We start from the raw sequence: 26,529 nt of genomic DNA, 5'->3' as shown, positions 1-26,529 counted from the left end.
GTGTTTAATTATTCCTTTAATAGTATGTTTCTGTGATTAATGACAAGCTTTCCCACTAGGCTGTAGTCTCCATGACTGCTGGGCTCCTGTCCTTGTTTATAGCTGTGCCCTGCCACCTGACCCAGGCACCTAGGCACTCAGTGGGATGAGTGAATCAACCAAACCTATCAAGCAATAACGTTGGCTGGTCTCCTTGTTTTGGTTTTGGTTTGGTATCTAAGGCTTGCACCAAGTAAAACACAAGGGCTGTACTTGTCTGTCTAGGTTAGGAAATTCCTATAACTGGATATCTTAACTTGGGTCTCCGGACTTCTGATCTTCTGAATCAGCATCAAAGTTGAGTTCCCGTGCAGGTGGTTGAGCATTTCGTTGGGAGGGGAGATTAATGTTCTTTGAATTTCAGAGGGGATCTCTGCCCATCTGCTAAAAAGAGCCACAGTTCCGTGAGCATCTCACACTGCCCCTTTGCATTCCAGGGGCCCTCTGGGGCGCCCGGCCCAGGGGACCGTCCCTTCTCAGTCCCTCCGATTAGGTCGACCCTGCTTAGATCTTCCACTACTCGGAGCGCGTTCCCGAGGACTGCGGAGACGAGGCGGCGCGGTGGCAGGTGCCCTGCGTCTCCAGGCCCGGCTGCAGCTGGGAGAACATTGCCCACATCCCCAAGCCCCCGCCCCAGCCCTTGCAGCCATCTTCGGAGAGGGAGGGTGCGAGGGAGGCGCGGCCTCCGGACGCGGACCCGCCCCCGCCGCCGCCGCCAGGGCCGCCCAGCCTGGCCCAGCCGCGCGCTCGCCCCGCTGCGCCGCGCCTGGGTTCCGACTTCCCCTCCCCGCCCGGCCCGCAGAGCCCGCGCCGCGGCCGCTCGGTGCTCGCAGGGGCTGCCATGGGCCCCGCACGCTGGCTGGCGCTGAGCAGCCTGCTCGCCCTGGGAGCGCTGCTGGAAGGCCGGCTCGTGGGCGAGGGGGACGCCGGCTTTGGCGAATGTGACCAGTTCTTTTACGCCGAGACCCCGCCTGCGGGTTTGGCGGCCGAGGGCCACGTGAAGATCTGTCAGCGCTCCGAGGGCACCCAGCGCTTCGCCACCCTGTACAGCACCCGGGACCGCATCCCCGTGTACTCGGCGTTCCGCGCCCCGCGCCTCGCGCCGGGTGGCACGGAGCAGCGCTGGCTGGTGGAGCCGCAGGTAAGCGAGGTGGTTCACCAGCCCCAGCGCTAGGCTGGCCTCCAGGGGCGCTTTGCAGCCACCGCGAGGGGTAGGGCGGGAAAAGTCTCCCCCACCCTTCCCCGCCCTCGGGGCCAGAGTCAGGAAACCCGGGTTTCGGATTCACCGCACTGCGCCCCCGGAATTACAGCCTACCTCGCCCTTCTCAGCGCCACCGCAGGAGCTCGGCGATCTGCCAGCCTTCGCTTAAGCCGCAGGGGCGGAAGGTCTCCATTGGGAGGTGGCTCTTCCCTGCATTTCGGTGTAGCTCTCTGCAGTGTCTCATTCATTTCCTGAATAGTGAAGAGCCTGAGACCATTCAGATCAGCGAGAAGCTTAGCCTGAGAACTCACAGGCCTTGGCACAGGCCATTGCCACAATTTGAGGGGAGTGAGTAGGTGGGTGGGCATTTTCATGCGCATTTTGCAAAAGAGGAGATCAAGGCTCGGGGGCGAAGAGCTTGGGGAAGACCACCCAGTTGGTAAGCTAGGGCAGGTCTTTTGGCTATAAATTCATTGCCCTTTCTATCAGGGAAAAGCCGCCTGAGCTTGAAAACCCTTCTGCACATGACATCGAGTAAATTCTGTCTGAAGATGTGTCGTTAGTACAATAAAATAAAGGTATAGATTTTTAGAAATACAATGGAAAGGAAAACCTGTTTTTCCTGACTCTTTATATTATCAGACCACTTGGAAATCATGTCACCTCTCAGGGCATTCTATCCTGTCTGGTGAGGGTGACCAAACACTTGGAGAGGCCCCCAGAGGTCCTGCGAAACCTGACTTAACACATCCTGAACCACCTTTGCTCAGCCAGCCTCCCCTTTGGCTATTTCTCACCTCTCACCAGCCTCCCACCTGCCTCCCCACCTGCCCCAACAGCCAAGGCCATAGATGGGGGAGGAGCTGACCCACTCAGCTGGCCCATCCCTGATGGACACAGCTGCCCAAGATCACGTGAGTGAACGGGAGACCTCCTTTCAGGTGCTTCATTCAGAATCCTGGGTCCTAATTTCTATAATCTCATTCAGATATTTCTAGCTCTGAGAGTGTGGCCAGGTCCCATGCAATCTGCACTTCAGTCTTCTTACCTTCTCCATATCCATTCTACCTCCCTTACCTGTTGATGTCAGAACCTATGAAATCAGGCATGTGAAAAAGCCTTTATAAATGTGCACGCTTAAGACATTCATCTAAAATTAGTTTGCCCCAACTGCACCCTGGAGCTCTCTGCTTATTCCCCAGCTCATTATGCATTGCGATTGTGGGCCTGTGAGAAAAACAGATGATCTGGTCCTTTCTCCTTGAGGATCTCTTGCACGCCTTGAGGAAGCAGAAAATATAAGTGTGGAAGACATGGGAACGCATGCTAAACAAATTTCAGCTAAATTCAGAAATGTTTAGTAATCATTTGCTGTGCGCTACTTAGGGTACCAGGAGAACAGAGTGTAGCTCTTGAATGCAAAGGCCTCTTGGTCTGCAGGTGAAGCATCTGATTAAAGCCATGCCGTGTGGGTTCAAGTCTTAGTTCCTCCATTGACCAGCTATAAGCTTGGAGGTAATAACAGGGTGGTTCTGAGGCTTGAATGAGTTACTATGTACAAAGTTCTCTGAGAGGTGCCAGGCACCTAAGTACTAGCTGTTATGACATAAGCAAAATGCCATAATCTAATAAAGATAACAAAATCCTGTTAGATTTAATCTGTCTCGGAGGTGATAGGAGAAAGCCTTAAGGGTCATGACATTTGTGCTGTACTAAAAAGGATGAGGCAGAGTTCAGAAGGGAGATGAGGAGGAGGACATTCCAAGCAGAGGGAGTGGTCGAGTAATGAAGAATGGGAATAAGGAGAAAAAAGGTTGGAGAAGAAGAGAAAAATAGTTCTAAGTGATAGCTCTTGAGGTGAGATGTGCGGTGGTTTGGTAAAGTCCAGGAGTCAGAGTTCCCACCTCGAGAGATCGGAATGGTCACAGTGGCTGATGCTTTTCCCTGCAAGATGGGCTTGTGTCCCTCTGTCCCCCTTCCTTCCCACCCCAACCTCGGGTGAAGTCAACCAGGAACCAGAAGGTATTAGGAGGGAGGCAAGGAAGGAGGGAGGGAGGAGAAGTTGCAAGATGAAGTGCAGGCAGGCTCTGGAGCACACTGCAGCAAACCTGACCGCTCTGCCTCGTGCTCCCTGAGGTCTGCCTCACGGCCAAGGTCACCACTGCAGAAAGATGCCCAGACCTCAGTGTGGACTCCTGGCTGCTTCAAAGTACTTTGTAATGCTGAGTCGCCTTGTGTCCACATTACCTTTTTATGAGGTCAGTGTTACCTAGAAGCTGAGCAGACAGGGAAAGAAGAGGCCAGAGACCAAAGGAGCTTTGGGCTTACCTTCATTAATGAGTTGGGGCTCCCAAAGCCCCGTTCTGCAGCTTTCATGGCTGTCCTGTAGTTTCTCTCTGAAAAAACTTCTAAATTGAAGATGATAGAAACTGAGTCCTTCTTGTGCTTGAAACCTTTAAGGTGTTGGCTTCTCCATACCTACAGGACAAAGTTCATCCTGCAGAATGCTGTTTACAAGGCTCCTGTCTCCAGCCCCAGCCTTGTTTCTTGCTCCTTCCCACCCTCACATGTTATGGTCTAGCATTATCCAGCTGCCTGGAATGCTTCTCATAAACTGTACTGTTTGTTACGTCTATTTCTTTGCTCATTCCGATTCTTTTTGCCCTGAATACCCTTTCTACACTGCCTTTCTCATCTTGCCTCTCGCTTCTTCTTCCCCAACTCCATGCTTTAAAAATGCCAAGATGTCACATCTTCTAGAAAGAATTGCCCACCTAAGTTAGGTCCACCTCTCAGTGCTCCTATAATTTCTCTATTTTTGTACTTACCACAGTGTTTTATAATTACCTGCTCATGTGTCTGTCTCCCTAATGTCAGCCTTTGAGAGCTGAGGACGGTGTCTTAACCCCTGCTTGTTTTCTGAGGGCCTAGGACGTAGAAAGCACTGAATAGTGTTGAATAACGTATTTTGACTTTAGGGTCTATCAGGCCGCAGCGGGTGAGATGTTCAGCTTTAGTTTTCTTGGTGGGGAGCTTACTGCTTCAGAAGCTTATCCCGTAGCTGGCCAACAGCCACTGTTACAAACATATTCCACATGCAGAGCTGGAACCTTCCTCTAAGTCCACCCCATCAATCCTAGATGATTTGAATCTCTTCTCTGGATGACACCTCTTTAGTGTCAGACACAGGACCCCAGGTCTGCCCACACTGGAGGAATTTAAATGGGATATTCTGAGGAATAGAATTAGAACTTTGAAAGGAAGCAGGGAAAACAGAGGGCTGTTATTGGTTTTATGTGGAATGTGGTCACCTTTAAATTGAGACTAGGGAGAGGGGAAAAAAAGATGAGAAAATGTGTCCTCATATACATAATGAATGGAGATGGTGTGAAGGTTTACACTCAAGACTCCAGAGACCTGAGAACTGGGTTCTGGCTTAGTACAGGGAGCCTCAAACTGTTGAGTTTCTCAACTCCTTTCCATTTAGTGGAAGAATTTGTGGTTAAGGTACCAGTGATACCTTTCCAAAGTATATTGTCAATTCACGCTAGAAGCCAACATATATGACCCTATCATTTTATAAACACAAATTTCATAAACTGGAAGGATGTGGCTTTATATTCAGCTTACACTTGATATTTAACCTTACAAAAATCCTGTGAGGTAGATATCATTTTCTTCATTGTAGAAATGAGGAAACTGGCTCAGAGAGGTTAATTGATATGCCCAAAGTCACACAACTTGGATTTGAATTCATAACTATTTGCTCCTAGTCCAGTGCTCTTTTGATAAAGCATGGAGATTCTTTGACCTCACAGCGGACCCACTGCTTTAATGGTTGTAGGATCAAGATTTCCATGTAAAAGATGAGAATTAAATTCCTACAACAGTAGGAATTCTCAGAAGTTGTAGGACAAGCGAGAGCACATATTTGGCTACAATGTTGCTCAGGTGTCAGTGGCTCTGCAGTGACTGGTTAACTGCAAAAGCATTTTCCGAAAGGGCCCAGGAAGGTCATATTTCAAATCTTAGTAAATGCATGTGAACAGTTGTTACGAGTTAGAACCTTAAATTCTTGATCTTTAATTTCAATTAGCAACTTATTATTTACACATTCTGTAACTCAGACACATTTATTTATTCTATGTCTAATTTATTCTAATATCAGTTGATTTTTTTATTGTGTCAGAGAACAGATGTAGAAGACATCATACACTTAAATCTCTGTATAAGGGATGCAGCAAACAGGGCAATTCTGATTCTTACTTCCTAGTTAAGAGACTGAGGTTAGATCCCTGCTCTGCCATTTACAAGACATGTGACTTTAATTATTCCAGTCCTGTTTTTCTTATCTGTTCATTAAAGGCAATAACAAGTGTTTAACTTCACAGAGTGGTTACAACAAACAAAGAAAATGTGCATAAACATTCTAGGATAGTACCTGGAATACAGTAATGTCTTCTTAGTGAATATTAATATGTATACTTTATTAAGGTCTTACTCTAATAGGTGTTAGATGTACACAAATACACACACATTCACACACATGAATAGAATTTTAGATTAGATATGTGACTTCTACATTCTATAAATCTCTCCTAAAAAGTAAAATATCTATCTGTGTATCTTATCAAATGTTAGGCATATACCCCACATTCATATAATAAATAGGTCCTCAGAAAGTACATGGTGAGAGAGTGACTGAATGGAAGATTGAATGGATGGATGGGTAGATGGATTTAGGTGACTGAAACCAACAAAACAAAACAGATGCCAGAGATACTACCAGCCTCTCTGTCCTGATCAACTAAGAGGTATGTTGTCACAAACATACAGTGAGCAATTGTATTCCCGCCTGTTATGCTGAGCCTGTGTAAGGCTAAGAAGTACCTGACACAAGGGGATGGCTCCAGAGTCAATCTCTCACAATTTCTTCCTTAGTGGAGTGCAGATAGCAAAAACAGGAGTCATGCAGGCTATACTTTATTGCATTGTTCTTTATTTCTCGCTTTTTCTTTATCTCTGAATTCAGTGTTTCCATTTGATTCACAGTCATTCTCAGGAGCAAGTTAAGGTACTTGCCCTACATTGGCAGAACATTTTTGGGACATTTTGTCCTGAAACAGTCCAGTGGTGGCAGATCTGTGCACCATTCTTTCAGTTCAGACTTAAATTTGGACAACCCATGAAAGAAACTATCATTTAGCAATCCCTTACTGTGTGCAAGGGTCTTCACAAATTAACTCATTCACACAAGTCTAGGTATTATGATCCATGTTTTATAGTTCAGGAAACTGAGATTCAGACTGATTACATAACTTATCAAAGGTCACATAGCTGCTAGAAGACAAAGCCTGAATGAAAGCTTATGGCTGCCCAGCTCCAAAGCTCTTAGCCCTCTTTCTACTCTGTCATGCTGTCTTCCAACTACAATGTCAGTGTTTTCTCTCCAGATTCCAAGTTGACTGACTAGATATATTATTTTATTTTTATTTTGCTGGATTAATCCAGTTGTTCGGACGATTTATGGCTTTGCTTCTGACATCATTCTGAAAATCCCACCTTTGGATTGTCATTAGCTCAGTTGTTAGCTCATGGTGATTGAATGGCACTTTCCTTGAGGAATAAAGATTTTATTCTTTGGGTTTCAGATTTCTCTTCCTTTCAAACTGCCAGCTTCACAAGTGAAAATATGAGAAACTAAATCCTTCCACTTGCCAGTAGCTTTTGCATCCAGTCGTCTGGTCTTGCTCCTAGAATTACTGTGAGTTCAAGAATGTTTTCTCCTTTAGGTTGCATATTATGTCTCCTGAGTGATCACGTACCCTTTTGTTCCATAGAACTTGACATCTATGACAGCAATAATTCATCGCCTGCTGATATATCTATGTGACAACTGAAAGGAAGGAGAAATAAAAAGAAACCAACTCATATGGTGAACCAAAAATAGAAGCACCATTTAGTATTCCAGTCATGCTTTTGTTGACCCAGTGCCTGACAGAAGTGTGGCTCAATCAAAGGAAGTCAAGCTGAGGGCATTTTATAATTTTAATCAACACTGAAAATATGGATACATTTCATGTTGCAGAGAAAACAGATGGCTGAAACAGTATTTGAATATTTAAATTAAACTACACGTTCCCATTGACCTGCACCTTAATTTTAGGGATGATTGGTCCTGAGTTTTGACTGATCTTCAGTTGGCAGGAATGCCTAATGCTTTAACAAAGCCCTGGGCCCTCCGTCGCTTAATTCATTAAATCAACAAATATTTACTTGAGCACCTGCTATGTGTCAGGCACTGTTCTAGGCCCTGGGAATAGAGAATTGAATCAAAGAGACAAAAATACTCTCATGGAGCATAATATCTAATAGAGGACACGTGCTATAAATAAATAAAAGGCATAGTATTAAATAGTGAAACATGCTAAGGAGAAAAATAAACCAAGGCAGGAGGATAGGAGCTATCAGGGAAAAGGTGGAGTTTTCAAAGGGAAGACATGACAGGAGGTGACTGTGTACAGACCCAGCGGAAGTGACAAAGACAGTAATGTAGGTATCTGGAGGAAAAATGTCCCAGGCAGAGGCAACGGCAAGTGCGAAGGCCCTACCGCAGTGTTTCCCGTGTTTGAAGAAGAGGCTGGTGTGACTAGAGAGGGTACATGTGGAGAGGAGCAGGAGATGAGGTCAGGCAGGCAGGGCGGGAGATGGCAGGTCGTTTAGGGCCCCCTGCACTATTTGTAGGAAATTTGGCTTTTACTCCAGTTGAGACAGGAAGTCACTCTACCAGCGTTGAGTAGAGGGGTGTGACGTGATCTCACTTACATTTTAATAGCATCATTTTGGTTGCTGCATTGAGAACAGACTGTATGGGTTCAAAGACAGAAACAGACCAGATAGGAGGTTTCGATAATCTGGCAGGCGACAGTGCTGGCCTGGGTGGTGGCAGTCTAGTTCTAGATATATTTTGAAGAAAGAGCCAAGAATCTTTGGGATGAAAGAAAGGGAGGAGTTACAGATGATTCCAAGGACTTTGGCCAGAACAACTAGAAGAATGGCGCTGTCATGAATGAGATGATGATACTAAAGGAGGAGCTGGCGTGTTAGATGTGCTAAGTGTGAGATGCCTTCAGGTTTTCAGTGAAGCATGACAAGGAAAGCCGAGTTTATGAACCATGAAAGGTCTTTTCTCATTCTTGGCTATCTCTGTTGTATCTGGACTATGATATCTATGATAACACTGGACAACTTCTTCATGGCTGAGTGGACCCTTTGGGATGGTTGATAACCTTGCTTCTGCAGCTCAGCTGGACAGACTTCACCCCTGCATCCCTATTACCTGTACTCTGAGGTCCAAGCTTTGTCCAGGCCTCTGCAAAAACAGCTTCCTGTCTGGTTAACCCCTTCTGCTCTGGTCTCCTTTAGCCTTTCTCCACCCCGAAGCCAGAGAAATCCTCTCAAACATTAATCTCATCGTGTCTCCAACAATCTCACTGGAAACCCTTAAGGACTCCCCATTTTTCTTCAGATAAAGACAAGCCTTTATCGTGGTCTCCAGAGACCTGTCCAGTTGGTCTCCCATTCCCCTCCCAGCCTTATCTGGCATCACAGACCTGGCCAGGCCTGTACCTCTAGGCACTTTGACTTATTTCTGTGTTTATTTAATTTATTTATTTTTTTAAAGTCCCATGTTCTCTTTCATTATAGGGCCTTTGTCCCTGCTGGGTTTGTTTTTTTGTTTTTTAATTTTTGTTTTATTGTCTTCTATGATATTCCTGACTAGGTCAACTACCCTGGATACTCTCTATTAGTACCAAACATACCTTTCTTTGCTAGTGTATTGCAATTATATATTTATTTGTGTGACTAATTGAATGCCACTCAACTAGAATCTAAGTTCCGTGAGGGCAGGGCTCAGGGCTCTTGTTCCCTATTGAATCCTCATTGTCTAACTCAGAGGCCAGCAAGCTTTTTCTGTAAAGGGCCAAATAGTAAATATTTTAGGTTTTGTGGGCCATATAGTCTCTGTTACGACTATTCAATTAGGCTGTTTTAGCACAAAAACAGCCACAGACAATATATAAATGAATGACCGTGGCTGTGTTTTAAGAAAACTTTATTTATGAAAGCAGTTGGTAGGCCGGATTTGGCTCACAGGCTGTAGTTTGCCAACCCTGGTCTAGCACAATGCCAGCACTTAGTAAGTGATTAATAGATGTTGAATGTTAGCACTCAGCAAATAGGGACTGAACAGTGACCATGAAATTTGAAAGCTGTACAATCCTACTCCTATTGTGGCTTGGCAACTCTAGATCTAGACCTACAGGCAGTTTTCAGCTAACTTTTAAGTGTCGTTATTTATAATATTTAGGGGGGTTGGATTATAAAAGTAATATATTCTTATGATAAAAATTGGAGGGAGGGCATGAATGTGTGTTTCTTCTCATTCATTTACATTATAAGTGGTTACAGCCAACCAAAGGCAAGAATTTACCATAAATTTGTTCTTATCAATGAATTGGGGTTTAAGAGGAAGACATGGAATTAAAGAGATCTTCAGTGACAGAAACAAGCCTACCCTGTTTATTGTCTGTTCATTCATTTATTCATTCCTGGTCAGCAGGTCTAAAGTTTTAGCATAGCAAAGGATCAGTAGTTAGATATCCAGCTGCTGAGTGGTACTTTTATCAGTATCATCATTATTATTAGCAACAAAACCATTCATTGAGATCTTAGGACTAAGCCAAGAAATAGGAGTCTAAGACATGGTCCTGGGACAAAACCCAGTCCCTGCCTACAGGTGTCTTGTGACTTAGGAAGACGGATCTTATTCAGGAAGGTGGATTGTGACCAAGAAGTGGTTTATTTAAGTCTCTTTTGCTAGATGGTTAGCCCCAAAGGGGCAAGGACTGAGAAACAGAGTGGTTAAGAAAATGGGTTTCATAGAGAGATAAAATTGGGTTGAGTCCCAGCTCTGTCATTTACCAGCTGTGTGACCTTGGAAATGTTACTGAAGCTCATGGAGCTCAGTTCCCCATCTGTGTCACAGGGCTAATAAATGATCTGTCTCCTACAGAGGAGTTAGGAAGATTCATTATGACAGTGTGTGCAAAAGGCACTCTGCATTGTGTCTAAGCACTCAGTACCTGTACATAAAGCATGTTGAATGAGTAAGTTATCTTGGCTTCCCAGACCACGCCTGCTATGGAAACAAGCAGGATGAGAGTTACCATGCTCCTAGGTCTGATCCAGTATTATTGCTGAAATGGTTCCCTGGCCCATGCTGGGAAAGTGAGAAGCCAGACTCCCAAGATGGACAAATGGGAGAAGAAGACAGGCCGGGCCAGGTGGCAGATGTGGTACAACCGGTGCTTTGTGAGTGTTGTGCTCACCTTTGCAAAATGAAGGGCCGCAATGCCAACTCCGATGTCTTTTGTAATCCTGGCTTTCTCTAATAAGCCACTTAGCTGCATCAAAACAAAAATTAAAACCCGCCTTCCTGCTCCATTGCCACCTTACCCGTGACCAGTCTCAGCTTTTTCTTTGAGTTCAGTTGCTCCTGCACTATCCTCTATTTTACTTTGTCCATTGATACATTCTCTGTTGAAGAATTTGGTAAAAGTTTCTTCTCTCTCTCCCCTGGGGTACTCCTCTGATCTGTACCCAGACTTCTGGGACCAAGGCAGCTTTATCTCATTATTTGTTCCTGAGATTTAATCCAGGTGTCTAGACGTTTCCATGCTTATAAGGTCCCTGCTCTGATTCCCACAGGAGGCTCACTGGGTTCTCATGAGTAGGACTCCTGATGTTACAGGCTTGTTGGTACATGAATCATAAGCTTACCTAAGCTTATTTGGGTGAAGAACAAGGCTGTCGGAAGAGTCACAGGTATAAGAGCAGAGATACAGGCCTCAAAGGACTCAGAGCTGGGGAACTTATAGAAACCAGTGTTCCCACAGAATCTTCCGGGTCTTTCTCCCACCTTCCTCTGTCTTCCCTCTGCTCTCTAATGGCTGCCAGCTCTAAACAGCATCTAGCAACCTTCTAGCAACCCTGACTGTTGTCAGCCTCTGAGTTTCTTGGATTAAAGCTCAAGAGAGGCTTCTGGTTGGTTGCTGGCCAGATTGGCTGTCCCTTGGTTGTGACTAGCAAGAAGATGGTGGGAGGGGGTCACGTGGTAACAAATGCTGGCCTCTCCGAGATAGTGTCAGAAATACTCATTAAGTCAGAGGTAGAAGTTGACTGTGGCACACCGACTGACAGGGCCCGGTGTACCTGGTGGTTGGCTGGGAGAGCCCAGAACGTGCAGCCACAGGGATCTGAATTTTTAATAGTGACCAAGTTACTTCTAATACAAACTGAATTTTGAGAACTGTTGATTTAAGGAGACATTGCTAATTTCTTATAGTGGCTGTCTAGGCTGGGGCTTATTCCACTACAGACTGACAAATGAGAATGTGATAAAGATCTAGTCCAGTGGGTTCTCAATTTATAATCATCTGGAGAACTTTAAAAATATCCTGATTCCCAGCCCTGTCCCTGCCCCTGCCCCAGAGATTCTGATTTAATTGGTCCGGGGTAAGTCCCGGAGATATTTTATTTTTAAGCTTCCAGGTTATTCTGCCAGGGCAGCCAGGCCTAAGAACCTCTAATCTTCTCTGAACTCAGAAGGTGGAAAAAATTAGAAATGGAGACATCTCCACTTAACTGACTTTTCTGAGTTCTGTCCCACATAGTCAAAGGTTAAGAATAATTGCTCTGGAAAAGAAAGCAGAGTCCAGAGTGGAAAACAGGCTTCAGTGAGTAATGAGGAAGGAAACCAGAGAAGACCAGGGATGATGTAACCTGAGAAGGTACTGCAGTTCTGGAAAGGTCTTAAAGGAGTCCGTACACTTTCTTAGGCTCCCAGAGGCGTTCGAAACTTGGAGCATTGTGTGAGAAAAGCAGTCCCAGGAGTCCTGTGGGAGTGTGTTTGCCCTCGAGGTCACCCAGTGCCCACACCTCAGGCCTCCTTCGCCTGCATGGATTGCCAGTTTAGGGTTAGTTTAGTGCATTCTTGAAATCCACCCACCTCTTCTATTTTTATTTTTAAATTTTCAAGAAAAAAGTCTGAAATGGATGATGTTCCATCATCTAACGACTTAGGAGGCGAGAATTCTGCAGCCACTTGTCTTGGCACCTCCACAGTTCACTCAACACATGCTAAGCGCCTACGGTGAGCACGCTGAGCATGACACAAGGAGATCTGGAAACGCCTGCTTCTCCCGAGGGCAGGAAGGTGTATGAGTGGCATCGGGGGCCCAGAGGAAGGGTGATTCACGGGAAGGCAGAGAGGACCCGGAAGTCTGCCTGAGTGCTAAAGGGACGGTCAGGAAATGAAAAGCCCTGTGTTTCTATTTTCATAAAAGGAAAGAAAGAAGGGGGTGGGGATTGAGGGAGGGGGAGAGAGGGAGAAAGAATGAGAGAGAGAGAGAGAGAAGAGAGGAGAGAGAGAGGAGAAAGCAAAGTAAGAAAAGGAAAGAGAAGAAACGAAAGAGAAAAGGAGGGAAGAAAGAAAAAGAAAGGAAAATAATCTTTCTAATTCTCTAAAGCAATTTCTGTTCCCAAGAGAATAAAGAATATTTTGGATGCCAAGCAGGGAGGATGTTTTTTCTTAAATGGGTGGGTCAGAACTGTTTATTTCTTTCCTGAGATTAGGATATTTTTTGTGGTAAGTGGATTCTCCTAGGATTCACCCAAGGACTCAGATCAGGTTCATTCTAATGTGTGTGACTGTGCAGAGGGCCTATTTGCATCATCCAGTCTCAGCTCTGATAAGATTATCTGATGTTTCTATTATCAGCTACACTCACAGTTCCTTGTAAGAAGGGGGCCTCTGACCCACCTGGTGATGGGCAATGGAGTGATGGTATCTCTTTAATGTCCCTGTGTGTGTGTGGGTTTGTATCATAGTTCAAAAATTATAAACAGGAACAAAATTGGAACACCCACTGTTTAGTTCGTCTGATTATTTAACTCTTGCTGAAAAATAAAACAAATCCCAAAGAACATAGCTTCTCTGTCCCTACAGACCTAGGAGCTCTCTAGGTCATCTCCTGATCACAGGATCTGGTTTGAATCATACCCACATATGCTTATCTAGCCTTAGCCTGAGATTCTCCAGGGGAAGGGAACACCACCTTTCCCGAATCATTGCAGTTCCATAACCATTTTGATGGTCCTTCTTGATGATCACCTTTTCCTCAGGCAGATCCTAGAGCAGATCTAGAGGACAGCTCATTCTCTCTGGAGCCTCTCTTTTCTCATCTGCAAATTGGAGGAAATCATATCTGCATCATAAGGTTGTTGTGAGGCCAAATGAGATAGTTCAACAAATACCAATCACTTCCTGGTTGAAGGGCCATCGCACTGGGTGCAGAGAGCACAGGTAATTGGGCACTGGCCTGGACCCTTCAGCTCGGTGGGACAGACATATGGATAAACACAGTTTCTTTGCCTGGTAGATTTCTCTCCACTTTGTCTTTGGTGGTCAGCCTGCCTAATATGACCATCTACTCATGTCCCACCCTTAGTGCTGTCTGCATTCATGCCAGCTGCCCATCAGCAGCAGGGTCACACCTGGCCCCTCTACCTGCTAGCTGCTGACACGCTGCTCCTCTCCCCAGCCTCCCCTTTCCGTATGCCCTGAGCCTGTCTTGCTCCTCATTGCACTTGTACCCACTCAGTCATCACATTAGCAGTGCCATTAGCTGTCACCTGTATCCCTTGCCCCCTGCCCACTTGGACGCTGAGGTCAGGCACTTCAGTTTCTGTCTGCAATGACAAGCCCACATACTTTATCCCACCACAGCATGTAGGCCCATTCTTTCTCTATGCTCATCCCTGGACTACAGGTCACTGCTGTAGGTAAAATAAGTACCAAATTACAACACTACAACCCTGGCCTCAGCAGAGCTGGCCTGCCCCGTTAATCCTGGCTGGCCTCCCGGGAGCTTTCCTTTCATTTCAGAAGCTTTTCTTTGCCCCTGTTCTCCCTATGCTCTGGCCAACACGCCCTCACTTATGACAGAGAACCCGACTACTGCTTCCCTGAGAACCTGCAATACCAGCTCCCCATGAACCCTCTTCTCCTCCTCTCCTGTCTTCTGGGAAGAAGTTCCCTCATCCCAGGCTGACTCTTCCATGTGCTCCCAATGTCATTCCCTTTGTTGTCCCCCTCCCCTTTGCCACTACTTTAGTCATAGCATAACAATCAGCAAATGCCTACCAAGACCTCCCATAGGCAGAGTCTTCATTGTGATTTAGGCAGACAAAGGTACAAGCGATGATCCCAATGCTTGAGGAATTTACGATCTGTCAAAATATAACCAGATGCACAGGAGTCTACTCTCTAGCACACTAGTTCTCCTCTCTGATTACTCTTTCTTCTTGACTTTTAAACCCCCTGTTTGGTTTACTGTGAACTAATCTGGGTAACTATAAGTTTTTCCCCATTCCCATCTTCCCCGCCCAGTCATTCCAGACCTCTGCAATGCCTCCTTGTGCTCCTGTGTGTTCTGGGACGTTCCACGACCCTCTGCCTGTGCTCACGGCTGCCCCTACTCCCTTGCCCCGTGGTACAGTCCCCTGAGAAGAGGAGGCCGAGGAGAGAAAGAGCAGGTGAGGTGAGCATGGTACTGCTGACAAATGCTGAAGCTTCAAGTTTGTTTTCTGCAGATCATCGTCACTCTCAATAGCTCCACCTCTCCCCGGTGACAGACTGTCCCATAACAAATCTGTACCAAGTGACTGGGCCCTGAGGTTTCGGGAGCTCTGCTTAGTGTCTCACTGCTCCTCTAGCCTGTGACCTTCTCATCATCCCCCCCGAGATGCTCCCAAGCCCTGAGATGCTTCCTTGTACAGAGACCTAAATAGCCCCATCCTCCCAATACCCCCTCTTCCTTGGGCAGCATGTGAGGGGCTGGGAAACAATCTGTGCTGTAAACCCTACTCCTCAAACTAAGGTCTTGCTCATCTCCCGCCTTTACTGAAAGGCTTCTCAAACAAGAGGTCAGTTTCTGCAGATTCCAGTCACTTTTGCCACCTGTCTTCCTTCCTGAGCTCTCTGTGGAAATTGCCCTTTGAAGTCTAACTAAGGATTCTATAATCATCGAAGGCCTTGGTCTCTGTCTCCATCCTTCCCTTTTTTCTTGGCGACAGGTACCACACTGTCGACCCTCCACTAGCTGAAGCTTTCTCCTCCCTTTCGATGTGACTCTAGACAATTAATTCTCCTACAGCTCCATCTGTGTCTCCCAGCTTCTCTTCATTCTCCGGTCCTCCAGAGTGGCGCCCTGTGGCTCTCGGAATTCCCCTCCTCATCAAAAGATGTGGGCTGCTTCTGGCATCCGACAAAGAGCTTCGGAGTCCCAGAAGCCAGGTGTAAATGTCGGCCCTGCCACTTATATATTGGATGACCTTATTCCTGTCACTTATCTGAGTTTAATTTTCCTGTGTGTAACTTGATAATCCTACCTGGTAGGGTCAGGTGAAGAGTAAATGGGATGCAGCAGTGCTGTGTTTTCCAAGTTGTACTCATTTGTAAACCTGCTTTATAATTTTTGCTGTATCTGAGTACTACTTTTACTAATATTTACTTGAAATTGGAATTTACACTGACTTTAAATCAACTCTCTGAAAAACCAATTTAGTCTTGTCCTAAATAATAATATCCATGAAATCATGTATATGAAATGCTGGTTATAGTTTCCCAGGACACAATAAGCATAAATGTATAGCAAATAAAATAAAAACATTCACATGTGTACTTCTGAGTATTCTTGGTACCATAGGGTTACATGCACTGCAGTGCGGGTCTTTTATGTAAGTCTCCTGCCACAGTGCCTGGACCACAGAATGTGCTCAACAAGTTGAGTCTTCAGTTGTCGATACTCCTCTGTGGCTGACCCGTCTGTAGTTTCAATTTCGCTTCTGCATTCAAGCTCCAGTTCTCCGTCTCCAGCTATAAAATATTTCTGCCTGTCAGTTTAGTCTCATTTAAAACAGTCAGTCTCTTTACTATTCCTCCACTGCCCCTCATTTCTCAGTGACCTCTGCTTCAGCCATTGACATCATCTTTTAGTTTCCATGGACCCTTCCAGAACAGTGCCCGCATCCTGAGCTTCTTCCTTCTGGAGTCTTGCACATGTCCTTCTCTTTCCAGTCCCTCGTCTGCCTTTGTGGTCCAGGCTTTCCTGCCCAGTGCTGCCAGATGTATCTCCCTGGAATGACACATCCCTAATGATGTTCCAGTCCTCAGAAAGCATCAGGGGATATCCACTGTATACATGTAAAGATCAACTGGGATGCACAGCATTGAAAATGCCCAGGAAGCAGAATGGAGCAGAAATGCATTATAGATGGTGAAGTCAGACCACTTAGGTCTGTGACCTCACCTACCGTCACTAAACAGTGTGACACTGGGCACGCTACTTAGTGTCTCTGAGCCTTGATTTTCCCTTTGGTAAAGGAAGGTAATAGGGATCCTGTCAGGATTAAAAGAGATACTTTATGGAACTTACAGTCAAGATGGCAGAGTAGAAGAAAAGCTATAATCTCAGATTCAAAAAGAAAAAAAAGATATTTTATGTAAAGCACTTACCCTGGTGCCTGGTACATGGTAAGTACTCAGTTATAATTATTCTATGATTAGATATCTGTATATCAGATCACTTATTATCTGTCCCCTGCCATTCTTTCCAATTAAACCTTTCATGTTTCCTTACTTAAAATCCTATTTTCACAGGCTGCTTGTCTCTGCCCCTAAGCCTTTGTGTAGAAGTCTTATTAAGCCTTACTGACCTTACTATTTCTCTACATTTTTCAAAGTCTTGCACATCCTTCTAATTCCACCTCAGCTTTTGTTTTCTCTAAGAAATAAGAAGGCTTCCTTGGCTGCACTCACCGTGCCCTTCTTTCTTCTGAAATTCTTTTTCTTCATACCATTTGTTTGGCACTTAATATAAAATGCATCACACTGTCAGGTTTTTTTTTTTTTCTTCATTTCCTATGTAACGTCGTATGTATCTATGTTTTCCTTGTTTTCCTAAATAGATGGTCAGTTTCTTGAGCGAAGGCCTATTTTGAGGCATACAAAGCAGTGACTAAACACCAGCTGTGGGCCTGGACTTCCAGAGTGCACACCCTGATGCCAGCACTCACTAACTGTGTGACCTTAAGCAACTTACTTACTCTTGATGTGCCTCGGTTTCTTCACCTGTCAAAAGGTGATACTAATAGTACCTAGTTTTTGTGAGTTTAAATGAATGAATACTTAACATAGCCACTGACTGATTTAATACATATAAAATTCTTAGAATGGTGCTTGGCATATAGGGCTCAATAAATGTTGATTGTTATTATTATTTTTACTAGTATTATTGTTACCAATCCTGACGCTTCCTCCCACAATGCTAGTCACACAAATATGTGCTTAATAAATATTGTGGAATGAATGAATATTTCCCCTTCAGTATTCCTTTTCAATTTTCTATCAGTCTATTTTTTTTTTACACATATAGTAGCAGGAAAATTGAAAGTCTCCTTTCATTTAATTCCAAAGCAAAAAAGAAATCCCATGGGTTTAGGTAGCTTTTACTGTCTGGTAGAAGGAAACAGACCATCTTCTTGAGAGAAACAGTTTTTTTTCTTGGTACTAAATTTGAAAAGGAATTTATTATAAGGTTATTTATGGGGCAGGATGCTGGTGGAGGGAGAGAGCTCATTATTCTAAAACCTACTTAATATGTTGTGATTAGAAAAAAAGTTTCCATTAAACACAGGAACTGTTTCAAATTACCTCTGGCAGCCCAGGGGGACTAGGTCAGCAGGGAGGAGGATTTACACACAGAGATCTTTGTACTTGCCCCTACTTCAGAGATTCTGCTAGGGAACTAAAGAGGGAAATTAGTGGTGCATACACAAGGGCAAGTGTAACCCAGCAATTGTAATCTGAAATTACCTCTTACATCATAGGTGTATTTCTGTCTTTAGGGAGCAGTGTTGTCAGTAATTTACTGTAATTGCAATAACCAGATTATTAAACTATTTCTTCAGGGAGCATGGAAAAATACATCTGCCCTTTATGTGACAGTGTATGTGTATCAAAGACTATATTAGACTTTTAAAATCAAATACTTGTACTATTTTTAATACAGTTTCCCATACATGCATTAGATATTTTAGTTACACATCCACATTTTGACATTCTTTCAGAAAGTGAAAGCCTACCAAAACATACTTGGTTGTTTTGTAGAGTTAAGTAAATATGGTGATGGTGGGGAGCTGTTATAGTGATATTATTTAGAGTTTTCAGATGATTATTTAACAAATGATATTAAACGTTAGTCATCTGAGAGTCAGAAGAAAGTTTTGTCATAGGTTAAAAAACTGGTTTTCAAGACAGGAGGTAGGAGTCATAATGGACATTTCTCTCGGTGGAGGTAGGTTAGCAGACTATTATAAGGCCCTGGGATTTAATATGTTTTATAAATGATATGGTAAAGTGACTTCATAATGTAATATCCAATTTTTTGAATGATTCCAAGTTACAAAATACAAAATCAATGCAAATAAATTTCAGAAAGACAGAATATAAACAGACAAAAAAATATGTAGGTAATAGATAATGCACAGGAATTGGTAAAACGAACAAAAACAAACAGGGTCAAGTTGTTTGTAAGCTGGCTGATGTGATTTAGGAAAGGGCTGGAAGTCCTTATATTCTTTTCTTAGAGAATTTGGCCCAGCAGTCCCCAACCTTTTTGGCACCAGGGAGGGACCAGTTCTCCTATGAGAATCTAATGCCTGATGATCTGAGGTGGAGCTGAGGCAGTGATGCTAGCGCTGGGGAGTGGCTGCAAATACAGATGAAGGTTCACTTGCTGGCCTGCTGCTCACCTCTTGCTATATGGCCTGGTTCCTAACAGGACCAGTACTGGTCCAAGACCTGGGGTTAGGGACCCCTGCTTTAGCCTGTAAAGTTCTTGACACCATCAGTAGAAGTGTTGAAAAGTACTGTTCTGCTTACACCGAACATTTATTCAGGAGGTGGTCTAAACAGAAAAAAAGAGATGTAAGCAATGTAAATGAATTTTGGGATGATAAATCTATAATGAGTTATAAAAGAAAAGAGGGCATACTTTAGGAGAAACTTTTTAAACCTCAGACAGTGGGGAGAACAAAGTGCCTGGGCAGATGTGGAATTCCTCTCCTTCCACTGCAAACACATAGAATTATTGGAATATTGGAATATATACATATATGTGTGTATGTATATTTAAATTCATATTTCAGCATAAAAGTAAAAGGGAAATTTTCAGAAATATTTTAGAAACAGTTATGCAAAGCATGTATAGAAGCCACATGGATGCTAGGGGCTAGAGCCCTAACCTGCCCCGGGGGACAGGAGTCAAGGTTACATACCATATTCATGACATGAAACTAGAAGTAGGCTCACTGAGTATAGCTGGGAGCTGGCAAATTGCTGCAGCACTGGTGAACCAGGCAGAAAACCACCTGTAAGTTGTTATAGAAACTGGCTGCTCACACCATGTCAGAGTGGAAATAGTCACCCTCCAGAAGTAAGCCTAGAGCCATCATCTTTCCTTTGAATGGGTATACTGCTTCCTCCCTGTGGAGATCCTGAACTGAGAAAATAACTCAGAAACTACCCCAGAATTATTGAATTCTCTAGGGCTCTGGCAGAGACAACTGCAAAAGTAATCTTATTACATTTGTTTGTTTTCAACAAACCATCGTGGACCTCTTATGAAGACAAGATTACCAGCAAAAATTGCAAAGCACTTAATATACCCACCATCCTGAAGTCAACCAGTAGAATCAACAAAATAAACTAAAAAAAACAAAAACAAAAACAAATAAAATAGAGAACTAGTAAAGAGACTTTAAAATAAGCATGTTTCAATTATTGAAAGATAAAAAAGAATTTCACAAAAGGTGAAAAAAGAGCGAGAACTTCAAATAGAACCAAATATAAATGGTAGAAAAAAAGGAGTCATAAAGATGAAAAAAAAGAAAAACACCTTAACAAACAAGTAGACTAAACATGGCTAAACTCTAGTGAGTTGGAAGATAGATCTGGAGAGCTCACATGGAATAAAATATAGAGTTAATGAGATATAAAATAGGAAAAAGATAAGAAAAAAGAGAGGTTTTGATGTATTTCTAATCGGATGCTCAAAGGAGAGAATAGAGGATTCATGGAAGGTCCTGTCGTCTTATAAAACATCCTTTGGTATTTTTGTCAGCGATTTAATACTGGATTAGATAAACCTTGGGAAATTTATTTCTTTTTTATTTTGTGTTTAAATTTTGTCTGTTAGTATTCACATTCAGTTATCTACATTGGTACATTGAACTAAGGTTCTGACAAGACGAGACAACTCTGGAATGTCTGGCACATGGTCCCTGATGGAGAGGAAGCCCTATGTGGTTCACCAGGGTTCTTTCTGCAGTACTTAGCTACGGCCGATTTGACAAGGGTGAGCAGTTAACTCAAGGATAGGCTTGTCTTGACATGGCCTGATATGAAAGGATAAAAATCAGATTCTGTCTCGAACATTTGAAAAAAGAAATTAAATAAGTAACAGAAGAAGCCAAAATTGCAGGTTAATGATATGGTCAGTGGCTAGGGAGGCCATGATGGTCTATGTGCGAGCTCAAGTTACGATGGAACAGAGATCATAAGTAAGTAGAAGCCATGAGGTAGAGATGAGCTATGCAGAAAGAAGTAGGCGAAGAAGCCAGGAGGGAGAGATTGAAATAGTCTGACAGGTCAAATGTGACTGAGTCTCATTAATGGCAAACATTAATGTCTAATTAGTCTCAACTACAGGCTCTTGCTGCCTTAATTCTCTAGGGCTGCCTGGAATCCCTTTCTGGCTCCAGCAATCCAAGCTATACCACAGTCCCTGGGTCTTTGTGGAGACCATTAGTTCTACTTTTCTATGCCTTCATTTCCTTCCAGTGAACCCATCCTTACAGGAGGCAACATGAACGAGTCTTTGTTCATTGAAAATATAAAGTGTTAAAGGCCACAGCCCAGATTCAGTTAAGCCATGCAATTTACCTAGGTGCCCTGGTCTGTATAGAGTCCCTTTCTTAACTTTTTAACTCTGTTCTATGGAGCGGGAGCAGAGGAAGCTGTGGTGAAGACACTGATTTTTCAGTTTTCTCTAAGAGGTTTTGCTGTGCTTGCTGTTTTCTGCTACCCCTGCTGGTGCAGAGAAAAAAAAATGAGTAGCCAAGTCAGGTCCTAGTTGGGGACACTGTGGACGAGTCAACTGACGGGTTTCTAAGGGTAGTAGTACTCTAGAAACTGCTCTGGCCAGTTGCCCACTGCCTATGCTGCCACATTTTTGGACTGTGATGCTAGTGGCTTAGCTGCCATGTGCCCTGGGCAAAGGCAAAAAGGAGGCAAGAAGGTCAGCCTATCCATACACGCTTTTACATTTTACACGCTTTTACATACACTTCTTTCCATTCTCTCTTCAGTCTGGGGCTGCAACACCAGGGGCTGAGATATCAGCTTTTCTCCCTGCAGCCTCGAGGAACTTGATTTATTCCGTGACACAGAAAGAAAAGGAGATTATTGATAGTGCAGTATTTTTTTTTCTATTCTCTGGTGAAGAAAACTGTTCTAACTATTCATTAAGATGGAGGAAAGTATGGCTTAGTAGTAAAAAACAAATGCTGTGGGAATAACAAGACTGACCTCAGTTCAAATCCGGTTCCTGCTAATTATTGGATGCCTTTGGAAAAGTTACTTCACATTTCCGTCTCTTAGTTTCCCCATTTGTAAAATAAGGTAAAAATACCTTATGTATCATGTTATATTGAAAACAATTCATTGGTAGTTCAAACCATATTAGTCCCTGACCACCCCACCCCATCACTATATAAGTACAACACATAGACATTCTGTCTTGATTTCACACCCTATATCTTGTCGTCAAATCATAGAGCCACATTTGAGGATGATAAAAATATGGTGCCCATGGATAGTGGGTTCTGAGAAAGCAAGGAGAAGGGGAGAGCAGATGTGCTCTCTTCTGCCTTTGTATCCAGAACATATAGCTTAGTTACTGTTTTTGCTTAGGTAGGCCCAGGGTATGGAAGTGCACAGGGTCCATTATAGAATTAGGTCCTTGCCTTCCCAGCCACCTCGATTCTACCCTGGCCTATTTTCCTTGTGCCTATGAAGTATGGGCAGAAAAGGCTTTTAACATGCATGGCCATAGCAGAAATCTGGAGCACCATGAACTCATGTGGCTTGAGAGGATGCAGAAGCGACCAACTAAGTCTTTTCTGACCTTGGCAGCTGGGAGACCATGTTATAAAGCTGGGGAGCAAATCAACTCACAGTCTTGGTTTTTGCCTAAAGAAAGAATATGTGTTCGTTCTCACACACATACATATTCTCTGTTTCTTTCTCTCTCGCGCGCGTGCGCGTGCGCGCTCTCTCTCGCTCTCTCTCTCTCATTTACCTCCTACCCCGCCTCATCTTTTATCCCTTCCCCTTTCTTCTTCTGTCTGTCTCTCTTTTGTTCTTTCCTCTTCCTCATCCAAGAGTCTCTCCTCTGTACATGTTCCAGGGCTGCCCATCTATATGTGTAGGCGCTGTTTCATCTCTGAATGGCCCTTTGGCTGAAAACACACCAGCATGCTGCCTACACTCCATCACAGGGCTACCAATTCATAAAACAGATCCAAACTTTCCCTAAAGGGAATCAAGAAATGATTACAGACTAAATGCAGATGCAATGCCCTAGTAACCATGGAGACACATGCATCTTGAAATCCCTGACCTTACACCCAAGACTCTACAATCTTGACTCTGCCATATCTTGATCTCATATTTCAGGAATGAGGCTGATATTTCTAAGGGAGTGTATCTTTCAGCCATAGGAGAGCCTCAGTGGAAACTTTACAGAATGAATGAGCTGCTTATCTTGCTCCTCCGGGATCTGGTGGGAGTGGAGAACATCTAGGATCATTGCTAATTCTAAGACTGGGGGAAGGGATGGAACACCCTTGAAGGGTGAGGCTTTGGATTACTCCATTAGACTTCAGAAAATAGTGCTACTTTCACACCAGTTTGCTCAACCACTGCCCTCACTCACCCTACACACACTTCTGTGAGCATGACTACATTTGCCATTGCACAGTTGGTTGTCCCACTGAAAAGGGGTGCAACACAAGTCACACGGTCTTGACTTTCTTCGATTTAATGATGGATTTAGTGAGTAGCACCAACTCTAGGGACTCAATTATTAAGAATTTACTTATTTTAATTTGTTTATTTTTTGTTTGTTTTCTTTTGGAAGTAACATGTTATAATTTGTGGGTTGATGTCAGTAGGAGAGATGTAGGGAGTAAAACAAGAAAGTAGAGAAAAATGAAATCTCTAGTGTCCCCAGGAATCAAATAGCCGTTGCAGACATTTTCATGTGTTTCCTTCCAGAGTGCTTCTTGCCTATTTTTAGACTTTAAAAAAATCTGTTTTCATTTAATTTTATATCCTGCTTTTCCTTTCAACATTATAGCATATATTTCCCCATCATTATAAATTATAAAATCTTCATAATTACAAATGCTTTTTAATGGCTTTAAGATATTTCTGTGATGGTTATAACATTATTTACTTAACCTTTCCTTGCTTTTGAAAATGGATTGATTCAACATCCTGCTATTATAAATACTGCCATGATGACCATCGCAGGGCACAGATGAACAAGAGTGCCTTGCGATTCTAGTATGCGTCAGTCTTTGGCTGGGTCCTTCGGGGAATATACAGGGTCCCTGACAGTCTTGTTTGGGAGCTAAACACAGAGTACAGAGTTCTGGGTCAGTCCTGAGCTCAAATCTGAATTTAGCTTGGCCTGGTAAGTATCTGATAACTGACAATAAGCTGTACATTTCCCCCCATTTGACTTACATGCTTCGATTAGAGTTGTTTTTCATATATCCCGAAGTATGTAAACATTCGTCAAGAATGTGTTCATTAAATTGCAGTCATCATTGGTGGCTGATTATCTGAATTGCAGTTCTGATTTTTATGGGCCTGTTGAGATCTACTCTGTCCTTGTTTTCATTTTTACAATCAATTTGAATCTCATAGAAAAAATATTCCCAAAAAGAGCTATGAAATTCATAAAACCACAGCAGGTTAAATATGAATGTTACGATGGTGTAAATACACGTGAGTGTGAGTATGTGATGGGGTGTTATTGCTGGGTAAGAGTGGAGGATACACAGAGAATGAAATAGGAAACAGCCTGTTTGAAAGGATGCTTTGAAACACCAAGATTGTAAGATACTAGGATGAAATGCATGTGCACCAGAGAGCCAAGCCCTTCCAGACCCAAGTGTGGGAAGTGTGAGTGTAATAGGGACTTCTCTGGGAGTCTCGACAGAACGATTCAAGGGCACCTCAATGCTGTGAGCTGGGTGCAGCTAAACACTTGCTCTCTTTTTTCAGATCGATGACCCTGACAGCAACCTTGAGGAGGTGATTAATGAGGCTGACGCCATCACTTCTGTGAAAAATCTAGGAAGCAAGCAAGCCTTGAATACGGATTACCTGGATTCTGATTACCAGGGAGGACAGCTGTACCCGTTCTCCCTTAGCAGTGATTTCCACACGGCCACGTTCACTCTCACAAATGCAGTTCCGATGACCCTGTCCTTCCAGGAACGGTGGTACATGAATCTCAACAGCCTAATGGACCGGGCCCTGACCCCACAGTGTGGCGGTGGGGATGACCTGTATATCCTCACAGGCGCCGTGCCCTCAGACCACAACGTCAAGGACAAAGTGACCATCCCTGAGTATGTTTGGCTGGCAGCCTGTTGTGCAGTCCCTGGAGGAGGCTGGGCCATGGGATTTGTCAAGCACACCCGGGACAGTGATGTCATAGAAGATGTGATGGTGAAAGAACTTGAAAAACTGCTTCCATTTAACCCTCAGCTGTTCCAGAACAACTGTGGTGAAAAGGAACAAGACACGGAGAAAATGAAAAAAATCCTGGAAATGGTTAACCAAGTTCAGGATGAAGAGCGAACAGTGAGATCTAAAGAGACCTCTGGTCCCCTCTCCAGCACAAGGAGCAAGAAGTCTGCTCTCCTGCCTCCAGAGGCATCTGAGGAAAGGAGTAGCTTTTTGGGAAAACTCATAGGCTTCATTGCTACCCCATTCATCAAGCTTTTCCAATTAATTTGTTACCTCGTAATAGGAATCCTAAAGAGCATTGTGTATTTCCTGTGGTATGTCACCAAGCAGGTGATTAATGGCATAGAAAGTTGCCTTTATCGCCTGGGTTTAGCCACCATCTCGTACTTCTTGGCCATTGGGGAAGAGCTGGCAAGCATTCCCTGGAAGGTACTCAAAGTCATAGCCAAAATCATCAGGGCCATTCTCCGGATCCTTTGTTGTCTGCTCAAGGCCGTTTGTCGCATTCTGGGCATCCCTGTCCGAGTCCTTGTGGATGTGGCCACTTTCCCTGTGTATACTATGGGTGCAGTTCCAGTTGTGTGCAAGGACATTGCAATGGGACTTGGTGGCACCATCTCTCTGCTCTTTGACACTGCTTTTGGCACCATGGGTGGCCTATTTCAGGTTATTTTTAGTGTCTGCAAGCGAATTGGCTACAAGGTTACTTTTGACAATTCTGGAGACTTATAGAACTCAAAATATTAATAGTGTTCAGTCACAGTGAATTTGATTTTTTAAATAGGAGAAAGCTGAATACTTTGCTCAGTAGGGGTTTGGTGTTCATTGTCAATTATCATTATATTTTGGCCTTGGTGTGGGAATCTCTGGAGAAAGTAGAAGAAGATGATATGTTTTGACTCTTGATTTTTCTTGGGTACATTCTAAAGAAGAGAAAACGCTTAGAGGATTTAGGTCATCTGTCAGACGGCACCCTAAACCATAACTGCAGTCATTTCCTGATGCAGATCGCCACCTGAAATACTTAGGTTCATTTCAGATAATTAAAAATTATGAGAAGAGGAAGAGGGGCAAATTTTAAAGGGTTTCTTGAGAAAGGAGAAAGGAATTTTGTTGTTCTATATTCTTGAGATTCTAAGGCAAAACTGATAAAATATTCTTGACCTTATTTGTTACCATTTGCTTCTAATTCAACTAATATTAATATGCAGAAATTTTTCTCTGAGTTGAAATAACTTCTTAGGATATAGAATTTTACTATATTCTTTAGTTTTCATGG

The 26,529-nt window shown here is 43.6% G+C and overlaps 1 protein-coding gene across 1 annotated transcript; it reads left to right on the top strand.

Annotated features, from left to right (window-relative positions):
- The first annotated feature begins 790 nt into the window (after positions 1 to 790).
- Positions 791 to 26,012, top strand: ENDOD1 (endonuclease domain containing 1). Its single transcript, XM_039882009.1, has 2 exons — positions 791 to 1,180; positions 24,780 to 26,012. Exons 1-2 carry the CDS (start codon positions 881 to 883, stop codon positions 25,980 to 25,982), a joined length of 1,503 nt encoding a protein of 500 aa, XP_039737943.1. The 5' UTR covers positions 791 to 880; the 3' UTR covers positions 25,983 to 26,012.
- Positions 26,013 to 26,529: the final 517 nt, after the last annotated feature.

The sequence above is a fragment of the Pteropus medius genome, unplaced genomic scaffold (assembly GCF_902729225.1).
Source record: "Pteropus medius unplaced genomic scaffold, Ma_sr-lr_union100, whole genome shotgun sequence".
In the NCBI taxonomy this organism is placed as follows: domain Eukaryota; kingdom Metazoa; phylum Chordata; class Mammalia; order Chiroptera; family Pteropodidae; genus Pteropus; species Pteropus medius.
The sequence above is the reverse complement of the archived record's forward strand: the minus strand, read 5'-3'. Positions and strand labels throughout refer to the sequence as shown.

What these genes read in the sequence shown, in the direction of transcription:
- ENDOD1 (XM_039882009.1), top strand. Translation starts at nt 881, where the DNA reads ATGGGCCCCGCACGCTGGCTGGCGCTGAGCAGCCTGCTCGCCCTGGGA. An exon ending in GCTGGCTGGTGGAGCCGCAG is followed by an intron (nt 1,181 to 24,779) that starts GTAAGCGAGGTG and finishes CTCTTTTTTCAG; the next exon opens with ATCGATGACCCTGACAGCAA.